General features: G+C 37.0%; 2 protein-coding genes, 1 long non-coding RNA gene and 1 pseudogene across 8 annotated transcripts in view; 2 read left to right on the forward strand and 2 right to left on the reverse strand.

The window, feature by feature from the left end:
* The first annotated feature begins 78 nt into the window (after nucleotides 1–78).
* Nucleotides 79–21,608, forward strand: LOC139968033 (alpha-L-iduronidase-like). Of its 6 annotated transcripts, none has more exons than XM_071972328.1 (16): nucleotides 85–225; nucleotides 1,302–1,414; nucleotides 1,687–1,856; nucleotides 2,887–3,027; nucleotides 3,226–3,419; nucleotides 6,938–7,033; nucleotides 9,747–9,949; nucleotides 10,879–10,979; nucleotides 11,873–11,951; nucleotides 12,522–12,823; nucleotides 13,993–14,090; nucleotides 14,509–14,636; nucleotides 15,094–15,219; nucleotides 15,575–15,767; nucleotides 16,188–16,311; nucleotides 21,468–21,608. In XM_071972328.1, the coding sequence occupies exons 3-15, from the start codon at nucleotides 1,687–1,689 to the stop codon at nucleotides 16,277–16,279; spliced, it is 1,923 nt and encodes a 640-aa protein (XP_071828429.1). In that variant the 5' UTR covers nucleotides 85–225; nucleotides 1,302–1,414; the 3' UTR covers nucleotides 16,280–16,311; nucleotides 21,468–21,608. The 6 variants fall into 6 exon arrangements, with proteins under 6 accessions (XP_071828428.1, XP_071828429.1, XP_071828431.1 ...); XM_071972330.1 differs by having other exon boundaries at nucleotides 1,365–1,414; XM_071972325.1 differs by having other exon boundaries at nucleotides 90–225; nucleotides 1,306–1,414.
* On the reverse strand, nucleotides 5,316–5,410 carry LOC139968253 (U2 spliceosomal RNA; annotated as a pseudogene).
* The window catches only part of LOC139968032 (lysyl oxidase homolog 4-like), a 30,248-nt gene continuing 22,330 nt past the window's right edge, over nucleotides 17,317–25,234 (reverse strand). Inside the window, exons 9-13 of the mRNA XM_071972324.1 lie at nucleotides 22,806–22,968; nucleotides 21,537–21,771; nucleotides 20,487–20,733; nucleotides 18,679–18,790; nucleotides 17,317–18,005 (exon numbers count right to left, since the gene is read on the reverse strand). Coding sequence (XP_071828425.1) covers nucleotides 17,992–18,005; nucleotides 18,679–18,790; nucleotides 20,487–20,733; nucleotides 21,537–21,771; nucleotides 22,806–22,968 — 771 coding nt within the window. The 3' untranslated portion in view covers nucleotides 17,317–17,991. The remainder of the gene's footprint in view (nucleotides 18,006–18,678; nucleotides 18,791–20,486; nucleotides 20,734–21,536; nucleotides 21,772–22,805; nucleotides 22,969–25,234) is intronic.
* On the forward strand, nucleotides 22,975–24,506 carry LOC139968034 (uncharacterized). Its single transcript, XR_011793209.1, has 2 exons — nucleotides 22,975–23,468; nucleotides 24,248–24,506. It is a non-coding gene; the product is annotated as an uncharacterized lncRNA (long non-coding RNA).

A 25,234-nucleotide genomic window follows, 5' to 3' on the forward strand; every position in this document is an offset into this window, starting at 1 on the left:
TTGGATGAAATCGGCGGCGCCAGAGCGTTTTTCATGATCAACATATCATATTTTAGCCATCAAAATAAATTTCCATTCTTCATAAATCCAGGTCTCTCTATCAATCTTCTGATGATCCTGGCGAAGAGTGTACGTTGTCTCAGGATTGACATAAATTATAGACGAGGTCATAAAAGTTCTACACATGAAATTTTTTGTCTGGGTAGAATGTAATGTGACGATCAGGTCAGTATAGTAATCTAGGCCTAGATTTAGCAGTAGTATTTGACATTTGTAACATTTTTATTTATTTGCTTGGCCAATATTTTTGTCTTTGGTAACTTAAGCAGTGCACAGGCATTATACCATGGAAGTTAGGGTGGCTTTACTAACTTGACATTAAAAAAGAGTCCGGTCTTGGGGACAACATTTTGTTCTCTTCATAATTCCAACAGCAGACTCATACTCTTTATCCAATAATTCCCCACTCCCAATTTCACTGGTCTCAAGGCTGTTGCCCATGCCATCCATTGCCCTTCCTATAAGTTTGTCAGGCCTGGGAATATCAACGCAACCAGTATAGTAAGTATTGCGAAGTTCGGAACACTGCAAAGTTTGGACACCCCTTAGACTTACTCGATTTAAACATGATAACCTACAGCTAGAGCCAATTTCACGAAAAAACTACGAAGCTACAGTTATTTTCTCCACAAAATGACCCGTGTGCAAGCAAGTACTGTACTTACATATTTGCCAATAAAAGGAAGTTATAGTTTTGGGGTGTTTCAAGGCTTAGGTGTCCGAACTTCGAAGTGTCTATGCTACTCCGTAGATGATATTAGAAGATTTCATGGGCGCTCCTAGCCATGAACCATGTTCAAAGCTTGTGGGAAATTCCTGCAGAATATATATTTCACAATTTGTATAGCCTAGAAAAAATAGGCCAAATAATTTTCTAAATGATCAATATGATCATTACGATTTTCCCTGCCTATAGTAAATTCCACCAGAGTCCCCTGTTTTTGGCCAAAAACAGGGGAGATTGAATATCTAGCTGAGTTGGTAATGCTAGCCATACTGCACACTACTCTGCACAAATTCATGATTAAACACACAGTGTTTTATTTCAGTGGTCAACCCAAACTATTCTTCACACTTAGTGGCGTCGCTAGGGGGTGCACAAGCCCTCCCCACAAAAATCATGCCCCCCAGGTGCCCCTTTTTTACAAAGGATGATACGTATGATGTTCAAAAATTTGCTAATACTCTGCATGACTTTAAATTTCATATTTTCAACACTCTTATTTGAAACATTATCAAAGCAAGTTACAGGGATAAACATAAATATTGGACAGACTAAGCCCGAAAATTTTTCAACATTAAAGGCATCGAAGACTCGCCCCAAACCGCATGCTGCCTACGGAAGAACGCAGAGGTTAGTGAATGGAGATTTTACAAAATGTAGTAGTTCAAAGAAATTCATCAGTTTAACATTGTACAGTATTCCTTGGCAGTTAATTTCTTTTACTGATATTTACACATGTATCTGTACATCAAATTGAGAGTCTCATGATGGTTGGCGAGTACGCAAGTCAGGGATTGTAGCACCGTTGGTGACTGTTTTATATGTAAGCAATCTTGAAAGCTTCAAGGCTGTAAAGGATACACATATTTATTTAATTATGTAATCTGTTAATTCATCCATAGATGGATAAGAATACCAGAACTATGCCTAAGTTGTTGTTTTCGGTCCTCGTGTTCCTCGTCAGTTTATCCAGTGCTTTCCTAAATGTGTCTGCCAAACAATGGAACTTTACGATAGATGTCAGCAACTCCACCGGTGCTTTCTCTCATTTTTGGAAAAGCACAGGACTTTGGTAAATTGTTTTTAAAAATATATATATATATATATCAGTTTATTACAACTAAGTTCTGAGCATTCACTGTAAAGGGATAACATAGTCAAATATTTTGCTTTCAACACCCCTGACTGTGATTGGTCAGACTCTTGTCCCATTCTCAACCCTTCCCCCTGCCCCCCTCCTCTCCCCTCCCCCAACTCAAACCTGTGACACCAGTGGCGTAGGAAGGTACTTTTGAGTGGGGGGGCTGAAGACTGATAGCCGGCCTGGGGAAGGGGTCTAAGGGGAGGGGGTGACCCCCTCCCCTTTGGATTTTTTTGCATTTCCAGGTGGCCTCAGATGCAATTTGGTGCAATAAGCGCTTTGAGCAGTAACTTTTGTTTACTGACTTGGCGCTATATAAGTCTCATTTATTATTATTATTATTAATATAGCACACTTCAACACCCACTCCATTTTGTAAACTTAATTTTGTATTTTCACCTGGCCTTAGATGCAAGTTGGTGCTCCAAGTGACATTTTTTTCTCATTTGGAAATGGAAAAGGGGTTTTCTGACTTGCGAAGCGGGGGGGGGGGGGGGGGCGGAATGATACTTCCGCCCCTCCACATTTTTCACTGGGGGGGCTGGCGCCCCCCAGCCCCCCGGTTCCTACACCCTTGTGTGACACCAACATACACCATTCTGTCATGTTTAGCACAACTTGTACTCTTAGGCTGTCAACTAACAATCGTCACAGCTAAATCACAGCTGGAGAAGATCCTGCGAGGATGATCGAAAACATCAAACTCCCTGTTAAGCTTACATCTAAACAGGTAGATAAGCAGTTAGTTAACAGTTTTTTTCTTTTTAATTGTTAATAGTAGTCCATAAACAAGACCCCCCCCCCCCCTTCTCTACACAGTTTTAGAGCTTGCCTGGAGCAGTAGTACTGCATGTGACGTTAGTATTAGAACACTTAATTGATGGTGTCATTTAACTTGACATTCAAGATGTTCCTAATGTTGAGATCATCTTCTTTTTTCTTTCCAAACAACTATTGTTAGCCCTCCAGCACCACATCAGGAAGACTTTAAGTTCCTCTTATCTGATGATGAAACTCAAAATCTAGCTCTTATTGGGTCTGTTCCTAGACATGGAATAGAACAAGTCAGAATCCATTGGCTGCTGGATATGGTTACAATAATGTGAGTAATTCTTGGGTTTTTTTTTCTTAATTATACTGTAAATAAGGGTTGAAACACATTTCTTTGTCAGTAAATTTCAACATTAAATAGCTAATTAAATAATCAACTAACAGCTAAATAATCAATATTTATATATTATTTAAGGCCGATAACCTTCAGCATTATTGATGCATTTTTTGCCCCCTTTTCTTTTTCAAGCAATGTCCAAGGAAACGAGTTGACTTACAATTTTACACAATTGGATCATCTAATTGGTAATCTCTGGTCAAACAATCTGAGACCAGGATTTGAAATCATGGGTAATCCATCTAATCACTACACAGACTTTGAAAATGATACACAAGTTCATCAGTGGAAGGATTTGGTGCAGACTCTGGCAGAGAGATACATAGGTAAGAATCTGTTCCACATACCTGCAAAGTTTCAAGATTATTTGATTTTTCAAAAAAAAGTCAAGTTTGTTTTAGGCATTGTGACTTGGACAATTCTTTGAATGACAAAAATGGCTGCTTTAACTTCATCAAGGTACCTCTGTGATTTGGGAATCGTAGTCTTGACTTCAAGCTATTGTTGCAAAATCCAAACAGTTTAACCAGGAAGTTGTTAAGGACACAGCATTCACCCACTTTTGTGTGCCCAATAGCATATTTGTCACAGCATTCAGTACAGGCTGTCACCCACAAAAAGAATGCAAGTGGCAATGCGACACATTCGCCTAGCGGCTATCCAAAATCAATATGCAATGTAAAAAAGAAATACTCCAACCAACTAATGATGCAGAACAAGTTTTATAAATTCAACTTCTTAAGTGAATAGGTATTTATTGAGGAGGAACTTTCTCCTTAAAATAATAAAAAAAAGGAACATGCAAAATAAAGGTTACAGCGTTCTGTAATACTGCTTAGGAACACGTAGGACTCCTGAATACTTAGAGATAACAGATTGCTTTGGCGCAATCTTTACCAGAGGATAACATATACTAGATTTAGCTTAACTACTGAAAAGGTTAAGACTTTCCAAAGTTTTGATACCCCTGGATCTTTTTCAATTGCGAGAGAGCAAACTGGCACGTATAAATTTAGTCTTAATATATATTAATTGGATATTCTTTTCTCTATAAAAGAATGAGACTACCTCTTCTAGTCTGAAGAGTTTTCCCCCCTTTACATCATGAAATTCTGATTTAACATTTATCTTAAAAAAAAAATGAGTTCTGAGTTGTCACTGTGATGAATATTGCCTAAAGATGTTGATAATACTTGTTGACACGTGGTTGCTGATATCAGGTTGTGGTAGGTGTTATAGTCGGTGATAAAACTATCCTCAAAAGCTTCCGGTCTTCGACCCAATGTGAGAGGAAAGTGGCACTGTATCGGAACAAAATACACAATCAGATTCTCTGATAATACTTTGTCCAAATACAATATACTAAATATGTTGCATAAATTTATAATACAAAATTTGTAACAATAAGCCATATATGAATCTTGAACAAAGTTTAGTTTGTTCCACATACAAACAAAAAATTGGTTAAACTCAAACATATATACATTCCTACTCCAAAGCTATGGTGAGCACATCATAACTCTCCTTTATGCACACTAACCTCATGTTCACTCCACTAAACATATAACCCCTCTCGGCCAAAATCACTTGAATTAATTTGTAATGCTATAAAAGTTACCATCACTATTACAATCATAGCAAACATCCACTTTCTTAAGGAAAGTCAATTAAGGCGTGACTTTTACTATCCAACATAATGAAAAATTACTACACAAAATTAAACTGACTTTTGTATGCATATTCACCTCCAAAAGTATACAAACTTTAAAGTGGTTGCATCCCGAATATTACATATACAGAACAGATTAATATAACAAGTTTCTACTTACAATGGTTCCAGTTCTTAAACTGTCAGACGAGCTCTGCAATACAGCTTTACTTTATCCGGTCAGGTGATGTACTTCCATCCCAACTCTGCCGACAAGCTGCCCTATCCAGAACACTAAATATTGTGTGATACTGGAATCTCCAGGGAAAAATTGTGTTTCAAGCTTTCACAGTTAAATGCCAGATATTAATTAAAGTATGCCAGCCCAGGCTTCAATACAGGTATCCTATATATAGGATCCTGTGCCCCATGATATGAAAATCACAATATTGTAGCTCCGTCTTTTTCAGCTAAGAGATACTTTTTAAGAAAAAGTCACCCAGGAAAGAACCTGGGCACGAAAACCAAACTACCAAACGACTGATCCGCTCTCAGCCCCAGTCCCCTTGCATCGGGACTGTGACTGTGTGATCATCGTCAGGTGTGTATCACCATTCCCGAAAAGAACAGATACTACAAATGATCTTAGCCAAAAGGCCGAGAAGCGATATAGCTAAGAGATATAGCAGGACTCAATCCGATGATGGTATTTTGGAGAGTGAATAAAAATCTTATCCAACACTCACTTCACTGGCTGGATGTGATGTCACACATAATTAATAGTGTATCAATTTGCATAACTTGGCAATACAATACATTGTCATCTTGACTATGTCCTGCCCTGGTAGGTTTCTTTTGTGTGCACTAGTTATGCTATGCTACCCTGTACCTTTGTATTATTATACTATGCCCTGACCTGGTGATGTTTCTTTTGTATACATACTCAATTATGCTACCTTGTATTTTTGTAGTGAATAGAGGGATTAGGGTTTATGTAAATTGTCCTACATCCTTGGATACTACTTTCCAACATCAACAACAACCAGCATTGACTAAAGTAAAAGTTACTAAAAAAAAAACTTTCTAAAATAAACAGCTGACAGATTGACTTCTTCTGTCATACAAATACAAATTAACTAAATTATACTATTCTAATGTGACACAGGCCACAGATAAAATTAGTTGTGCTGTTAATATTGGCCTACTGCTGTACCTGCTGCTTAACCCTTTCAAGAAACAGTTTGAATGTTAGATGATAGAGCATTGAATGGAAAGATATAGTTAGAGTGACCCTGTTAGACTCCTATGAGGGGTTTCCTTCAGGGCAATTGGCCAGTATTATAATACTATGGGGGAGGACAATGGTTGACGTTTTGAAATATTGAAGTTGCATTAAAGCTGAAATAATACTGATTGTAATAGAGAGAGGAAGAAAGAATGGAAAGGTAGCAGAGGGGAAAGGTGGAGGGGATGTGTCTAGAGGGAAGAGAGAGTGAGTTTCTCAGCTAGGGAGAGGAGAAGAAGATTAGCTGAGAACATAGAGCTTCTTTTCTGTAGAGCCTATACTTAGGTTATTATTGTGGACTTTTAGCAATGAATTCTATAACCACTAAGTGCTAGTCTGCTCTTTAACTAATCCAAATTGATCTATTAACAGCTTTTCTGTAATCCATGCAACCTTTATTTTCTTATTTAAATTGTTGGTATCTACCTTTCCTGCCTTTTTGTCTGTCTACTTCTTGTGTGGCTCATTAAAACCTTAGTGAGAAGTTAGTAAACATTTGGCAATAAGTAAAATAACAAAGCTTGCTTTGGTATTGTCATCTTTTGTATTTATCCTTTTTCAGTGAAATTTTGTATCCAATCCATGGACCGCAACCCTTAAGGATTTATTATGACTACTTTGACGGAATGAAAATATTTCATGAGATGGGAAATAAAAGATCAGGAACTTCTGCATGTTTATTGGTTATCTGTTGTGGTGAAACTTCTTAAGTTCTCATCACAAGTTTGCCGTTGAGTTGAAATTAATAGTATCAGTTGTTTTATATGGCTGGATACAGACGTTGCATTGATATTAAAAGTTTTCACAGGCTTCAGTATTTGCGTTCTGAAAACTCCGCAGAAATTTTGGCGTTTTACCCACCTGTGTTCTGCACCCTTTAACATCTTGTTTAACTTCTGTTTTTGTAACAGGGATCTACGGCCTTGACTATGTCTCCAAATGGAACTTTGAAACTTGGAATGAACCAGACCATGGCGATTTTGATGGCCTAAAGTTTACAGTTCAAGGTACAAGTATATAATGCTTCATTCATTTCATTTCATTTTCATTTTTTTTATTTTTGTTCTATCACAACATAAGTGAAGCGAACCGCGGATAGCGGGGGAAATTACCGGGTTTAGGGTCCTTCGCTTCGAACTCCTAAGTTATCAATGAGGAGGCAAGAGTGTTCTTGCGTTGAAACAATGGCTGACTTTTATTACAAACTCTACACAATATGAAAATGAAAATATACAAATGAACAAATCATGATACATGACAGTATATAGTAAATGGCTTTATGAAATTAAATGGCTTAATAAACTGGGGGAAAACCTATACTCATTCTGTGAAATATGCACAGAACCTGTGCTCAAACTAAGTAATATTCATACAACATGAATACAATTAAAGAATCAATACCCGCAATCACTCTTGTACTCTGTACACTGTACAACAATGCATAAAGTGTATAAAGGAAAAATGTAAAATGAACATTATGAAATAAACTGCATAAATAATATTAAACGTTTGCCAACAGGCGAAGAATTTTACACCTTCGTAATGGTCAGCCTAGGGCAACACATGCCAGCTGCAACACATTATAGGCCTTTTCACCATACTGTTCCTAGACAGCAGGAATTTCCACCTCCTGAACCCACAAACTCTTAAGAGACTTGGCACTCTATAGCTGTCCATAAAGGCTAAGATTAAAAGGACAAGCTCTGAGACAACTCTATAGTGACAACAGTAATAATAATGTTCAAAATACAAAATACGAATACGTACACTCTTTACACTGCGAGCAGTACAATACTAAAATGAAGTCACAATAAATAATCTTTAAATACAACTGAACTGTCAATTCTACAGTACAATACAATAAATAAACTTTCAATTACTTTCTGTATACTACACATAACTGTTAATAACTCTCTGTAACTTAAACCCAACCTAACCGGTACTGTCACTCTACAGTATATTAAGGTACGCAATACTAACACATGTGCTTCACGATACACAAGACCCGCTATAAACCCATAGGACCAAGGTCCAAAACACAACCTATCATGTACTTTGTACGGTCAAGTACAACCTAGCCAAAGGGGCAACATTCAAAACTACATTTCAATTAATTAACAATAAGGGTACATACTGCAGTAAACAATACAATATTTATGACTTAATATCTTACTAAAAATGTGTGAAGCTCACTCGCGGTAACAAAGAAGAGGACTCTACGCTCGCGGTAAAGGAAGCTCGCGGACATCGAGACTCCATCGCCGCTAGCCAGCTCGCTATACAGTATGTTGGTATGATCCGCCATCTTGGAAACCAGTGGCTTCGAGCCAGAAGCCGAACCATCCAAAACCTGAGGCATCCTGCCTCTGAGAAGGGTGACATCTCCTCACGGACTCCAGACAGTAAAGATATAGAGTAAATCTGGGCTAATGAAGACCCAAGATAAATGAAATTACGGAAGGGATAACGAGGCCGACCCCGGAGCTCTGCAGGGACGATGCTGCCATTAAAACGACGTATACAGAACTGAAGAAATGCACGTGCAAACAACTAACGCTAAAAACTCACTGTTACGAACTATTACATAATACCAAGGGCGGCGGAAGCACTTTTAATCTGGGGGGGCACCGACATCAAAGGGCACTTTGCAGAAATTCGATTGGACTGATGCAGCCTTATATTTAGTACCCTTGATAACTCTTATTGTATTAACTTATTTGCGTATACACATCACTCCTTCTACGTCCCGCCCTGCCCCCCCCCCCCCCCAAGGAAAATATGCATACTAGCACTGCAATATCCAATGTGCAAATTGGGAAACAAGGAACAAGTTTTCTTTCGAGACAAAATGAGGTGAAATCATGCTAGTTGCTAATGTAGGAATCTTCCGAATTAGAGTTTATTTCTTGTTAATATCTTAACCAATTTTATTTCCATTCGAAATAGCTTTGAGTTTGACCCACAGAAATTCATTAAAAGTCAGGGGCATAGCCAGGATTTGCAAAGTTGTATGCACAACTATCTGAGCGGAGCGCCACCATCGGTTGGCGCGGAGCGTACAAGAAAATTTTTGGTTTTACAAACCCCTCAGATGGCCGGAAACGGCCCTTCCCGAGTGTTCATTCTGGTTCCCTGGCCTCTTGCTAACTTGAGACACCTCAATTTTTATGTAGAAAAAGGGCACATTTTTAACCTGAGGAAAAGTGGGGGGGCACGTGCCCCCTGTGCCCCCCCGGTTCCGCCGCCCTTGCATAATACATGTAAATACAACGGGTGCACACAACAAAATTTCACTTTACTACATAAGTATGACATAAAGGAGATAAGAAACAAAACTTGTGAAAGGAAGTGTACTAAAAAACCCTATAAGGCTTGTCGGGTAGTGACACTCCCTGAAAAAATACAGAATTTTACAATTAGGAAAGAGAACAAAAAAAATACAAAATCACTGTAGAAAGTGACTTTCATTGTACAGTTTTTACACAGATACAGTAGTTCTGCAGAGAAACAGAATAGGGTTGTTAATTGGCAAAAGGTTATGATCAAGAGAAATTAAAACATAAATATTTCAATTTTTAAAAATAAAATACAGTTCAGCTTATAAGGTTTTCCCAGCAAAGAATTGTTTAATTGTAGCCTTGGCCTTTTGATGCTTACTTTGGTTTAGGTTATCAGAAAATGAGTTTTCGTTTATTTGTAATATATTTTCATATCCTACAGGGTTCATGAATTATTACGATGCCTGCTCAGAGGGTCTCAAAGCAGCCGACCCCTCTTTGAAGTTTGGTGGACCCGCGGGAGGATGCAAAGACCCACCAAAGTCTCCAATCTGTTGGACTCTTTTACAACATTGTAGCAATGGCACTAACTATTTTACAAATGAGACAGGTGTCAGAATTGATTATATATCTTTCCATCACAAGGTACTGTATGATGTTTATATTTTCAATTATTTGATCACTAATATCCACCTACATTTCCAATTGCATTTTCTTTATATTTTTTTAACTTTTCCTACAACACTTTGATACTTCCATCATAGTTTATCAAAATACTATGGTGACAGCAGTGGGATTAAATATCTAAGTGATGCAAATGATATCTCAGTTATCGAGGCATAAAACATTTGCAATCATTGTAATTCCTACCCAACAAATATGGAAAGGTTCAACTAATTTGTTTGTCTTAATGATTTCCTATTTCAAAAATCACTTTAAGAGGAAGTAAACCCAAGTATCATCTTTGACTGATATGGTAAAGATCTTCATGAAGAAAAACTTCCCCAAAATTCTTTAGTTTAAAATACCTGTCAAGAAGCTTTCATTTTGTAAACCTGTGATGTCATCATTGCCACTATGATCAGGTATCCTTTTTTTTGTGCATTGATGATAGACTGTTAACAGTATTGATCCTGGAACCAGTGCTATCATTTATGTAATGTTTAGAGCTTCCATATTTTAGAATCAGCATTTGTGAAAAGCCATCTCCAAATACAGAAAATACACAATTGTTTTAATTAAGAAAAAAAAAAATATGTACAAAAGTGAAGCACATGTGGCTCGATGATGTCATATTTAGACTTGATCAAGTCTTCTTCAGCCTTGTGTGTGAAGAAAACATTAAATCTGTGCTCTCAAATGGAATAAGAGTTCTCTTAGCTGTTTGGTGATGTTGTTCATGACAGTTATTTCTAGTTATCTCTCAAATAGACCAAAAATAATAGTTTGGTCTGTGTCTCCATAACTATGAAGTCTTCAGTTGTGTTTCTTTGTGATTTAACAATGAAAGTCTGGAGCCGTGTGAGAGTTCGTATAACGAATTGAAAAGACATTAGCCTTTCTTTCTCCCACAGGGTGGTGGATCCTCCATGACTATCCTGAACACTGAATTTGAAACAATCGACATCATTCGACAAAAATACACTCTCCTAGCAAAGGTGCCAATTTTTAATGAGTAAGTTAATCAACTTTACAATTTTAGATCAAATCTCTAGCTGGGTATATTCCCATTGTGTCACCTGTGGAGAAAACAAGTGACCAATTAAATGTTTTTATTATTGCCTGTTTGGTTTTTAACTCATGTTTACTTTCATTTTGGACATGTCCGTCAATGGTAAACTATTAAGAAATATCTTGAGAGTCCCTGACTGGTGGGACAAGAGAGGCAGGCAGTTGCATCTCACCGGATTGGGGACCATACAGGAAGAGCAGTTACATCTAAATGGAAGGCTCAGGGGTGGGGTAGCGCATTATTGAGCCTAGCTCAGAAACTGACAATGAAAAGCATTGTATAAGATTATCATGAACAGACAACTGATTAGGAAGTTTAATGAACCTTATCGAAAAGCAAAGAATTTATTGGCTGGTAAGGGATGGAAACCTGCATTGAACTTAGGAACCCACTGCCTGTGCTCTCGGCTGGCCACTTGCATCATGTAAGAAGCCCATGAACTGTTGCTTAAATGTTGTCCCCCCCCCCCCCGAATTCAAGTTGGTAATGGATGGCTAGTTAAGTTAATCAAGGAATGTTTAGAGAGACAAACTTTCTGTCATCATAACTGGATTTACTACCATCAAGAGCTGGTCATGCTTACTTTACTTTTTGCTGGGAGAAAATATGGATTCATCGGATCAACATTAGCCACTGACCAAAAAACTTAGCCAGCAAAGGAGGTATTTGAGGGGGGAAAAAAAGCCAAGCAGGGTGGAAATATTCATAATCTGCTTTGTCACATGGTCCTCCACGAGAACATTCATGTTCTGTTTAAATCCGATTAACTCATATGTTATTTTAGGAGATTTGTTGTCGTTTATCAAATTATTTTGTTTGTACTTTTGCTTTGTTAGTGAGGCTGATCCCCTAGTGACATGGAGTAGACCAGAATGGTGGCGTGCAGACACAACATATGCTGCGGTGGTTGCTAAGGTAATACCTGGCTATAGCATATATTGTAGTTACATGTATTAGTATATAATGGAGAAGGACTGCTGACAATCGTGGGGGTGAAAAAATTATCGAGTCATATATTTCAAGCCTTTTTTAAAACATCATTGCAAACAGTTCTTAAGAACTGTTTGCAATGATGTTTTAAAAAAAGCTTGATACCAATTGGTATAGTGCATGAATGACATCAAAGATTATGACAAACATATACTCTCACCCAAATAAAGTGAACAACCTATTTTATCTTGAAACAAAGAACACACTATGAAGCTGTGGATTGGTTCAATGTGCTGCATTTCTCAAGCTCCCCTCTGTGGAGAATAATATTTTATAAATATCAAACTTTGTGATCCAATTCACGGTGCATAGACAAATTACTACTGTATAACATCATTTCCATATTTTCATCCACTCAATTGTTTAATTTTGAGGTGATCATTCTCAGCTTTAAACTATCTCAGTTTCAGTAATTTATGTTAAGTTAATAAGCATGCAGCAATAATCCTACAGACTACCAAATTCGATGTTGTTTTGTTTTTAAATTTCCAACAGATAATTATCCAGCATCAACATTTACTCATAACGCCCAAGCCAGACTACCGTTACTCTCTCCTTAGCAACGACAATGGATTCCTCAACTATTACCCTGCTTTCTTTGAGCAACGCACTCTGAACGCCCGCTTTCAAATGAATAATACAAAACCCAACAGTGTGCAGTTAATCAAGAAACCGGTTCTAGTCGTTATGGGTCTACTATCAAAGCTAGGAGATCAGTTGGTTCATGTTGAAGACTTGAAGAAAACATTTATGACAGATATCGGTATCCTAGCAACCACAGAGTCAACTGAAGCAGGGTATGTACATGTTTTCACATCTTCTCATTATTCCTATTTATTTTTGAAGGACCAATCAGATTCTTACCCTAACATGAAAAGAAAAGCCTCCTTGGTTGTAGGAAGGATCAATTTTAAAAGGGGGTTTTCTGAGGATTTTCTTGGTGAAACTGACAGAAATTTGGAAAATATTTCACTCGAAAGGGTATGGTAATATTCAGCACTATAAAATCACTTAAAAATATTCTTTAATAGGGTGTCTCCTTTTGATAGGAAATCCCTTGTTAATGGGATTAATGTTAGAACAAAGAATTGTTTGAAATGTGAATATTTAAAAAAATTACTTATTTCATGTCTAAGAGTAACATATAGTCCTGTTTTAATGGTAAGGAAGTTATGAATCTGTTATGGATGTTGCTGACATACTTGATCTAATCAAATGAGGTCATAGGTCAACACCATAAATCTCAGTTTAAAGCATTTTTTTGCTTTAATTTTTATCAATCTTCCACATCATTTCTGTCATCTTTTCATAGTACATTTCATTAGTTTGTACTCATCAAATTTGTTTCAAATGAAAATGGAAATGGTCAATACTTCAAGTAGAAAATGTAATTTACACTGTTTTCAATAGCATCAATGCAACAAAATTTTCAGATTTATTGTCAATATTAACTATTCCACTGATTACTTTAATTTTGTTATAAAAATTTAGAAGGATGCCTTTGTTTGATTTGTAATCTTAACTTAACAAAAAGCAGAGAATTTTGGGCGAGAACAGGGGCTGAATAGCTCAGATGATAGTGAGCACAGGACTTGAAATCTGGATGTCATTGGTTTAAATCTCATTTTGGCCAAAAAAATGCCTACTCTTTTCACTTTTGTTTATAATTTCCCAGTCAATTTTCTGTTGTTGGTTTTACTTGCTATGTTATCTGGAGACAGCTCCCACTTTTGTGATAAAATTATTTTTAATTTGCCAAAATCAGTGCAGAGATTCTCTGTAATTAATTAATTATCAAATTTGAAGAAGTTGTTATGTATCAAGCAGCAAACAAGACCCTGTTTGCTTTTTTTTTAATGAGAAATATGTTTTTTTTTTCCATCTTTTTGATTACTTACAGTATTATTTTGGAGTCAAGATTTATAAACAACTTTTTCAAAATTTAATATCGCTCATTCACCCTCAGTTGGTCTGCTGCAATCTTGATTTCCAACAGTGCAGATACAACCTATACAATAGATTCAGATAAAGTGAGCTTAACAGTAGATGGCATACCAGCAGATGGTAAGCATTGGACTAACTTGTCACTGAGTCATGGTTCCTGATATTCACTAGGTCCTCTGGTCCGCGCATTTTGCCCTCCTGTGCATTGACTGCACTCCAACCCCAAGGTCATATTTGTATAGTGTAAATGCAGTTGACAAACATGTGATAAATAACAAAAGTATGAAAAATGTAAATTGTCAGTGTCCTGTCAGATTTGGTGTCACATGGTAACGTTGATCCTCTTCGATTAAAACTCAGACGAGATAAGTTAAAGAGAATGAAGCGATTGAGAAGTTACTATCCTGAACAGCAGTGAGCCTCCATGTCTCCACAAAACAAAAGAAAAAGAGAAACTATATTTTGTACTTTATATCATTTTTTTTTTATTACTTTATATCATATTCTTCACAGAAAATTTGTATTTTTTTGTGTTCAGCCTCGTCGATGGTATACGCCCTCTACCTGTTGGACAAAGAACATGGCAATCCACACAGACATTATGTCAATCAGGGCAAACCAGTCTTTCCAAGCAAGGATGTTTTTAGAAAAATGAGGCAAAATGAGGTTGGTAAAACTGAGACACAATAACAGGTTTTCCACAGAATTCAGTTGTGCAGATGTCCTGCAACAATAGTTAAAACAAATTGATGTTAGAGATCATCAGTTTTTTTGGCCCCAAGTTTTTAACCTTTTTTTTAATACAGTTTACATGAGCATGAATGAGGTTGTTTAATAATACTTGTCTGTTTCAGTCCTTTTTTTACAATTAGTCCCACTTTTTTTAATCTTTTTTTAATTTTTTTATATTCATTTCCTACATTTGTCCTATGTTTTCAGCATCTAGGCCCTGTTTCTTCCTTAGTTTAAGATACCATGGCCCTTCACAGCTGCAATCATCTCAAAAGCAAACCATGTAAGCTTGATTCCTCTCCCTTTTGTGTGTATAGAGTTCGAATATACAAGAATGGTGCCAGAAATCAGAAAAAATACAGAATCATCTATTTTTGTCCTTGTCTTGCAGGAAGCAGTCAGAGTCGAAGGACCGTCTGAGATTCCTGCCAAAGTTTTCAACCTTGCGTTTACCTTAAAGAAACCTGGCATCATGCTGGTGCATCTATGTAATAAGTCTACCTCTGCTCCTGCACAGGTATGATAATCCGCATAAACCTTGGCAGACGTAGATTTAGAAGGGATAAATTTGAAAGATTCCAAGTAAACCTTGTTGTCATTGGAAAGTCAGTGAAACTGCAGTGTTGGTCGTTCATCATCTTTACATCTTCGCTTCAGAATGTGTCAACTTCAAAAACCAAAGGTATAAATTATTTGTTGACTGATAATTAAGATTCACCAAATATATCTCCAAACTCTGGCAGACATGTTTGGGATTAAATGTTAACGGGTTTGGGGAGAGTGAAATTTCTCTTTGCCCCAAACGGCAGAGTGCAAAGTAGTTTTCATGAGACATCGGCAAGGATTAACGTTTTGTTCCATTTCCCTCCCAGGTTCAGAATGTAACAGTCCATCCTGTAACAGCGAGTGATGTCTTAGTAACGTGGAGCGATGCTCTCATCTCAACACCGTGCATCCTGACCTTTGAAGTAGAATACTCCACCCAGAGCGAGACAGGACCTTTTGAACGGATAAATAGCCATGACATTACCTTTACATCATTTGTGTTTTCCACAGATGAGACCGGTTGGTACTTTTTAATTATTGCTTTGCGAGAGAAGTTTGGAGTTTGTTATTGCTTCAGGCAGGTGGATGCATTTCATCACAAAAATAGAAATAATACTTTATCTTTCACTTCCCATCATCTTCATTTGAGTTTCTGTTTTCTTAACAACTTCCATCCCAATTGTTATATGCATAAATATATCCATATATATATATATATATATATATATATATCCAGGTGGAGGCTGGAAGTTTTTTCACTGTTCTTGATCTCCAACTCATTACGATTTTCAATTATATATATACATACAATTATATATATACATACAATTATATATATACATATAAATACATATATATATATAAATATTGTCTGTATAGATATTTATTTTCATTTATTTATTTTAATTCATGTCAGCTTAACCTTTTGATTTTTTTCAGAATCCATAAAAGGTTGGTTTCGCGTACGGGCAGTAGATTACTGGTCGAGAGCTGGTAGCTACTCAGTGGCCATCCACTTTCTTCCACAGTGAAAGTCGGTAGTTTGAGAGGTATGTTGCAATCAGTGAGTATAAGCCTTCCACGTCTATAATGACTTCATGTTACCTAATAATCAGATATACTGTAATCGTTGAGTCTGAGCCTTGCATGTATGGCTTCTTGACTTCTTGGTACCTAATAATCAGGTTCTTTTTCAAATTTAATTAATAGGAATGGAGTGTGACTGTTTTCACCTTCTGAAAATTTGGGAAATGAAACTAATGTTATTGTATTTTGTCAAGTTAATGTAGTAGAATTTGGATTCGATATTACTGCATCAGTAGCAAAAAAATCCAAGTGACTTTTTATAAAGGAAAATAGTTTAATTGACCTCTGTCAAGCCTTCATATGAATATTTTATATATCAGTGATATGTGAAACATTTCATTAAAAATGGCAAATTAATTGTACCTAATACTGAACGTTGCAAACTTGTGTTAGGTGTTCACTGTGAGGTCGAACATAAAATCATGGAAAAAGAGTACAAGTTTAATGCATCTTTGTATAAAATGTAAGGTCTGAGTACAAGGTATAGTGCTCAAGTTAAGTAGGAGCACTACTAGCTATGTGTATTGTCAATTGACATTTTGCACACCATACGAATGATGTTATAACTCGGTGCATTTTCCTTCCAGGGTTGAAGGTAAGTTTTGAAGGGCTCAAATATTGATCAATTATCTACTGGTCAAGAGTTGAGGTTATGCAATTTTCTACTGGTCAATAGTAGAGTTAATGCAATTGTCTACTGGTCAACAGTAGAGGTTATGCTATCAAGTTTAATATGCAAGTGTTAAAAATGTATTTTAATTGCTCTGTATCCATAGTATATATATTTTTTCAAGGAACTGAATTTATTCTCCACAAGGTTAGGCTAGATAGCTTAGTTTGTTTGAACAGTTTAATGCTACATCCAAAGAGATGGTGTTAAACTCATGAACTCTGTGAAGAGTTCAAAACGGACTTGCTGGCCGATTAATACATATTGACAATGGTTTTAAAATATTTAAAGATGATAGCTTTAAACCTGTGATGGGAACAATTGGTTGATGTATTAACTTCAACACAGAATGGAAAATCAAAATACATAAATATTAGCTGTATTAATGTAATGTTATATGTAATCATTTCCCGCATCTTACTTTCTCAGAGGTACACAATACATAAATCTCAGACTAACTAACTGTTATGCATTTCCACATTAAGTTACTGTATGTAAACGAAAAAATGTAATATCTACAGAAAAGTGCAAATTCAACACTTAAATATAAGTATTGGCACCTGTACCTGGAAGTCCAATGCTGTGCAAATGTGTTGAAACGATAAATAATACTGTCTTTACAAATTGAGTAAAATATTCCAAAGGAATGCCTCAGATTGTCATAATAGATATCCTTTCATCAGTTACATTTGGATGGTCTCTCTCGCCTTTTTTTTTTTAATCTGAGCCCATAATGCAGAGCTCTCTTCCATGGGTTCGTCAAGTGAAGCGAAATGAGAAATAAACAAAAAAATACATGTCTAAATGCAGCATTGATCCAAGACAGAAAGAAAAAGCATTTTTTATTGATGGAGGTTGAGGAGTGGGAGAGTAGGGTGGAGGCTTGCGGCAGCTTTCTTAGTCACTTTGTGAGTTTTGGGGCGTCACTCGGGTAGCTATCAAGAAGTTGCAGGTACTGGTCGGTTGTGGAAGGCTCTCATAGTCAGATCATTGATCATTAGCTGCAAGTAAAGAGCAATAGAAATGTTTACATTACTCTATTACATATAAACCGCATTTCTCAAAAATAGCATGAAGTACTTGAACAAATATTTTACCAGGATAAGTTTAGATCATATTTCATTATTACATGTCAAAAGAAACAAATTTACCTCAGAACTGAACATCATCACTCAAATTGGGTTGGATCCGACTCAGTTGTTTATTGAGAACGTTAATCCTTAAGATGTAACTAGTGAAAGTTTATGCAAATGCATTAAATACTGTGGACTTAAGGCAGCTGTTTCATCCAGCAGCCATTAGCTACTTACACTGTCCTATTTACCAAGCATAATAACCTAGTAACCTAATAACCTAGTAACCTAATAACCTAGTAACCTTTAACACTACATCCTCTCTTTGAGGTCATCTCCTAGACTACCAACTCCTAATTATATTTAGGATTAATCCTAATATTAATCATATTAATCCTAGGATTAATCCTAACCCTAAATATTTAGGATTAACCCTAGTTAGGATTAATCCTACTCAAGCATTCTTTTCTTCAAACTTTTCTCTGTTTCAATCAGATTAGGCAAAGAAAAAGAAAAAAAACTGTAAAAAGGGGTCGTTCCCACGAAAACTTGATATATCTTAAAAAGTTTAATATTAAAATAAGATAAGGGAATTACTCACTGTATCTGCAGTTTCGTGTATAGGCAGTCTGTCCGTTGTAGAAGAGGTTACATATAATCTCATTGTTGGAGTAATCACTCTCGGCAACAAACTTGTCAGGGTTGACATCAATCTGGATTGAAATTGTAAAGAGGAAAAGTGTCCGGTTTTTAAGAGAGGACGAAGAAAAATTACCCACGTATTGAAAGAAAAAATCTTTTTCACACCAGTAGGTTGCCTGTTTTGAGCACTAACATAGTATTGTAGTTCATAACATGATAGATGTATTTCTTGCCTTGGTTGGTCTGATCCTGTTTACTGTGGTCTGTCTTTGTCTGGGATTATCTGATCTCGTCTGGACTGATCTTATATTATCTAATTTCATCTGCTCTGCTCTTACCTTATCTGACATGATCAGATTTCATTTCATCTGATCTCAACTCATCTGATATGGTTTCATCTGATCAGCACTGATCTCATTGCATTTAATCTGTCCTGATCTGATTACATTCGACCTGATCTGATCTGATCCCATCTCATGTGACCTAACCTGATTTGTTTTCATTTGCTCTAATCTGATCCTATATCAGCTGATCTGATTTCATATGAGCTGATCTGATCACATGCTATCTGAACTGATCTCATCTCATATCACCTGATCTGATCTCATCTGGACTGATCTGATCTCGTCTGGACTGATCTTATATTATCTAATTTCATCTGCTCTGCTCTTACCTTATCTGACATGATCAGATTTCATTTCATCTGATCTCAACTCATCTGATATGGTTTCATCTGATCAGCACTGATCTCATTGCATTTAATCTGTCCTGATCTGATTTCATTCAACCTGATCTGATCCTATCTCATGTGACCTAACCTGATCTGTTTTCATTAGCTCTAATCTGATCCTATATCAGCTGATCTGATTACATATGACCTGGTCTGATCTCATATCACCTGGTCTGATCTCATCTGGACTGATCTTCTTCTGATCCGATTTCATCTCACCTCACCTCATTGCACCCCTTCTGACTTATACCGTTTTGCAATTTTTGGCACTGCCTTACCTAGATATATTTAGTCTGATATTGTGTAATTCCATATTATATATTGTCCCATCCTTGCTTCATTGGCATGTATCAATGATACATTCTAGTCTGAAGTTGTATGTAGTAGTGACTTTGAATTTTATGGTCTGACCCTCGATTCAGTGTACTCTTGAGACTCAGCATCATGACTTTATCATGTGACCAGGTCTTACCTCATTAGGTCTCTTCTTTAATAATAATAAAGTTATAAATAAAGTTGAAGGTTTACAGTCTTGTATGAGACTAATGCCTCCTCACATGACTTTACAACTTAACCCTTGGTCATTGGTAACTTGTCACACCCACACACCAAAGTGTGCCCAATTCAATCAGTCTCTCCTGGGACACCACAGTGCACCACATTCACATGTCCCCCGGGGGACTTCCCATAGGGTGCAGCCACAAGCCGGCGCACACAACTATATTTACAAGTTATCTCACAAGTCCCCATTCATACACCTGGGTGAAGAGAGGCAATGGAGATAAAGTGCCTTGCCCAAGGACACAACGCAATGATCTGGCCAGGACTCGAACCTGCAATCCTTAGATCACAAGTCCACTGCCTTGACCACTTGACCACAACGCTCCCGTAATAAATACCTCTTCAGTGCTCCCACTGAATTTGTATCTGATCGCAGTATCTTTGTTTTCATTTTCATATTCATCAGACTGTAAATAATAAAACCAAACATGTATAAAAAAGGGGGGGGGTGGAAATAGAAAACATTTTTGTCTTACCCTTAGTAGGTACCTGTCTGGATTCAATCCTGTGATATCTATCCACTGACAGTCTATATCATTACGATACAGGTCCACACAGTTTGGGGAAATTCCCTGATCTCCATTGCACGAGAAAAACTTCTTAGCTCCCGAATCACAATAGCCATCCTCGAGACAGAAGCTAGCTTTGTGACCCTCCGCTACTTTCTCTCCGGACATATTAGTGATGTCGTAATGAGAAAATACTGACATGCTGTGGAAATGCCTGTTGATATAACATATAAGTCCAAAAGGTCAACGTTACAATATGTAGTTTATTCTGTTGATCCTTGTAGTTTCATTACTGTGACAGAGTTGATTTTATACCCACCAAGATTCAGGGGCAAAGATAACGTTTTTTTGGGAGTGGGGGGGCTTATGAAGGATTACGTCTTTAACAGGACAAGGGACAAGTTTAAGTTGCTACCATGAAATGATCAACTGCTGGTCATGTCTTCTGTGACAACATTCCCCTTCTCCCCCCCCCTCCCCCCACCTGCTCAGTCACATCACTGAACATATTAATGTTCTATTTCATTGAACAGCCTATTATTTAGTTTACAATACCTCATTCATGCTTATGTTTACTTAGAATGGAATAACTATATAACATATATTGCAAAAACTGTCCTAAGATAAATTCAAAAAATAAAGTATTAACTGTCAACCATGTTGCGAAGAAATGTGTTTTTGATTCACTTACGTACAATTTGTTTACAATATGTATTGTTTCAATTTGTGTGTAACCATTACTAACCTGCAAAATTGGCATTATGCATCTGAAGTTTGTATTTTGTGTCTAATACTTCTGTAATAGTAGGTATTGTAGTTTCAAGCAAAATTGGCATTAAATGCATCTGAAATTTGTATGTTGTATCTAATACTTCTTTAATAGTAGGTATTGTAGTTTCAAGCAAGTATGATCCTCTGAATATCTTTCCTATCTTATCTTTTATAAAGTGTTCCAATCGATGAATATGAAACGATGAATGGTCTGTGATAACATTCATGCGATGTAATTGCACTCACATGTGACAGGCATGCCACTCCCAGTCGCCCCTGGAGAGGAAAGGCTTAAACGGGCCAGTTCCCCGATTCATGATAGCGCTGGAGAAGCGGAGAAGCCGGCGCAAACGATAACTGGGCGTTGGAACGGAAGAGAGGCAGTTTTCCTCCTTAGCACAAACCAGAGCAGCCTCTGGATAATCTTGTAGCCAGATGGACGACTCTAAGATTGGCAGGTCTAACAGAACATCTGGAACCACTGTCGATAGGAAAAAGCATTAAAATCGAATCAAATGTTGGTAGAAAATTCCAAGAAAACGGGTATAGAAAAAACAAAAATGTAACTTAGAAATTTTGCCTCCCATCAACACTATACAGGGAAATATAAAAACATAAGCTATTAGTTCACATGTAACAGTTTAGATGATGATTTTTTGTACATTCTTTATACTTATTCTTCTCCAGCAACTTGTTCATAAAATGCGTTCCAAACCTTGTACGAAAGCCAATACATATTGTTAACTGCAGAATGCACAAATGATGATTTACATGAGAATCCCTAAGATTACTGTATACACTGAATAGCCTGATAAATCATTTCAATGTTAAAACTTTGGGTTAAGACAGCCTTTAACGAAATGCAGTAATGTCTAATAGCTTGAGTTTTTGGTTGTTCTCCCTAAAATTGTTCAGCACATTGTTTTGTTTAGTTGGTGATTTCAGTGTTCATTGTGTATTATACTAGCCTAAATCATGCGCATGTGTTTTCTTACCTTTATCTCAGTCTAGTCTAAGTCAATAAACAGATCATTTATTTCTTTAATTAGGGCATTCTCATAATGTAACATCCTCTGTATGTGCACCCATTCACCCATGTGCACCTCAAACCCAGAGGGAGTTACCACGGGTGAAGGAAGTGCCATTTCATATAGATCACATGGCACCAGTTAACAGTGAGTATAACACAAAACCTCACCTGTAACTGTGGTGTATTCAGTCTTTTAATAATCGTACAATGTAGGAGGAAAGGATATAGAAGTCATGTTAAATAGTCCCCCCCCCCTCCCTCCTTCGACTACGATTTATCCTAGATATTGTTTGATGTAAGATGGGTGTGTGGAACTGACTATTGCTAAGGCTTTTGTTTGAAGTAGATCCTAGTGTATGCATATGATTTTTGACATCATCATCATATCAGTGAAATCTCATAACCAGAATTCAAAGCAAGGCACTGTTTTTGGAAGGCAAAAATGAGTGAGGGACTTGGACAAGTTCAACCATTGATCTACTTACCATCAGTGCAGGTCAATCCAGCTTTGAATTCTGAATCACAAGTACAGCTGTCATTTCCAACCATTGATTTATAGTTACAATCTTGTAAGCTTTTCTCTGTGCCATCACAGTCCATCTCTGTAACGAAGATAGCCATGGATGTGGATCTCAGGAAAAATGTGCTCTAGATGAGAAAAGACAAAACAATAGGAATGTTGCACCAAATCTAAATTATGGCATAATAATATATGATGAAAGAAGTGTGGCTTCGTCTTAAACATATATGTACTTTAGAGGGTGACTGTATTAGGAGTACAATGTATGCCACGCACGAGTTATTCTATCACAAGTGTTTTAGGATTCTGTTTGTGATGAGGCTTTTCTCAACAAAATGATTAGTTGCAGAAGGGAATCTTGCTTCAGAGCTAAAATCTTGTTGTGTTCTTTGTTGCAATAAGTGTGCCAAGTTTATTGGGGAAGGCAGGTCAACTTCAGGATATCAAAATATTGAGTAATAGGGATTATTTCCCAAACAGGATTATCTTGTAGGGTTGGGGGATGGATGTGGAAATGTTGTTATAAATCATTGAACAAAATATAAATCTGCATCACAATAGATTATCTTAGAATGGGCTTCTGGCTGAGTTGTTGTCAAACTAATGTCTCTGGTTGTCAATGTAATAGGCAAGGGCGGCGGAACCGGGGGGTCACAGGGGGCACGTGCCCCCCCCACTTTTCATCAGATTAAAAATGTGCCCTTTTTCTACATAAACATTTCGAAATAAAAAAAAGAGTTTACAAAGCGAAACCCACGTCGAATGAAATATTTCGGGAAGTTTTAAATGTTTACTACTACAGGCGTAGGAGCCCAATTTGATTTGGGGGGGGGGGGCTGTAACGACTTGCCCGAAAAATATTACCAAAATTTTTCGCGCGCTACGCGCGCGTTTGACATGTTATTGTCATATAGGCATGCGTTGGTTATTACATCGCGTGCCAATAACATACAGTTATTTGCCGTGTTATAACCCTTCCAAATTGGATATACTTATTGGCAAAGTCGTTACAATAATAATGATCATAATAATATCAGTTTAACCATTGAAAAACACATAGAAAATTACTTTTCTTTCAGTATTTTCACATATTTCATTTGCTTTCATGCATGTATCGATCGCGTGTGCAGGGACTTGGACTTTATAATGATTTCACCTCATTTTGTCTTTTTCCTTGTTTCCCAAGTTGCACATTAGATACTGCAGTGCTAGTATGCATTGTTTCCTTGAGGGGGGGGGGGGGGGTGGCGTTGATGGAGTGATGTGTATACGCAAATAAGATAATACAATAAGAGTTATAAAGGGTACTAAATATCAGGCTGCATCAGTCCAATCGAATTTCTGCAAAGTGCCCTTCGACGTTTGTGCCCCCCCAGATTAAAAGTGCTTCCGCCGCCCTTGGTATAGGGCTGGTTGGGTGGTAGTCTAGGGGGGTGGGGGGTATTTGATTAACTAATGTCAGGGATTTATTATCCATTTCACCACAGTCCCTTAGAGTTGCCTTACCTATATGTTATTGTCAACATAATTTTCACCTCTGTGGGTGAAATTTGTTTGTTTTTTGGCCAACTATGTAAACCTTTCTTGTGTGTGTGATTCACATCTCTATTTCTGTACTTTATTTGATTGAGAGAAGGGAGAATAAAACATATTTTTTTTATATTGAGATTATGAGTTTTATGATTTGTTTCATTATTTGGAGGATAATTTTAAGTAACTGCTAGATGAACACTTGTAAATCACCATCAAGTAGACGTAAAAACTTTGCGAACTTGATGTGTGCATGTCCACATGATTGCAAGCACCTTTGACTTGATTTGTGTATGTCCACATGATTGCAAGAAACTGTGACTTTATGTATGTCCACATGATTGCAAGAACCTTTAACTCGATGTGCGTAACAGTGTAAGCCTACATGATTGCAAGAACCTGTGACCTTATGTATGTCCACAAGATTTCAAGAATCATTAACCTGATGTGTGCATGTCCACATGATTGCAAGAACCTTTGATTTGATGTGTATGTCCACATGTTTGCAAGAACCTTTGACTTGATGCGTGTATGTCCACATGATTGCAGGAACCTTTGACTTAATGTGTGTATGTCCACATGATTGCAAGAACCTTTGACTTGATGTGTGTATATCCACATGTTTGCAAGAAAGTTTCACTTGATGTGTGTATGTCCACATGATTGCAAGAACCTAAACTCGATGTGTGCATGTCCACATGATGGCAAGAACTTTTAATACTAATCTCTTCAAGGTAGCAGTGGTCAACACTCAGTATCGAAGAAAAGTTGTATACAGTGTTAAATTGACATGATTTCATATAAAACCTGTCAAAGGAATTACTAAGCCTTTTGTTTTAATGTGGTGCATCTTGTACTTCAAAT

Source organism: Apostichopus japonicus, chromosome 5 (genome assembly GCF_037975245.1).
Source record: "Apostichopus japonicus isolate 1M-3 chromosome 5, ASM3797524v1, whole genome shotgun sequence".
NCBI lineage: Eukaryota > Metazoa > Echinodermata > Holothuroidea > Aspidochirotida > Stichopodidae > Apostichopus > Apostichopus japonicus.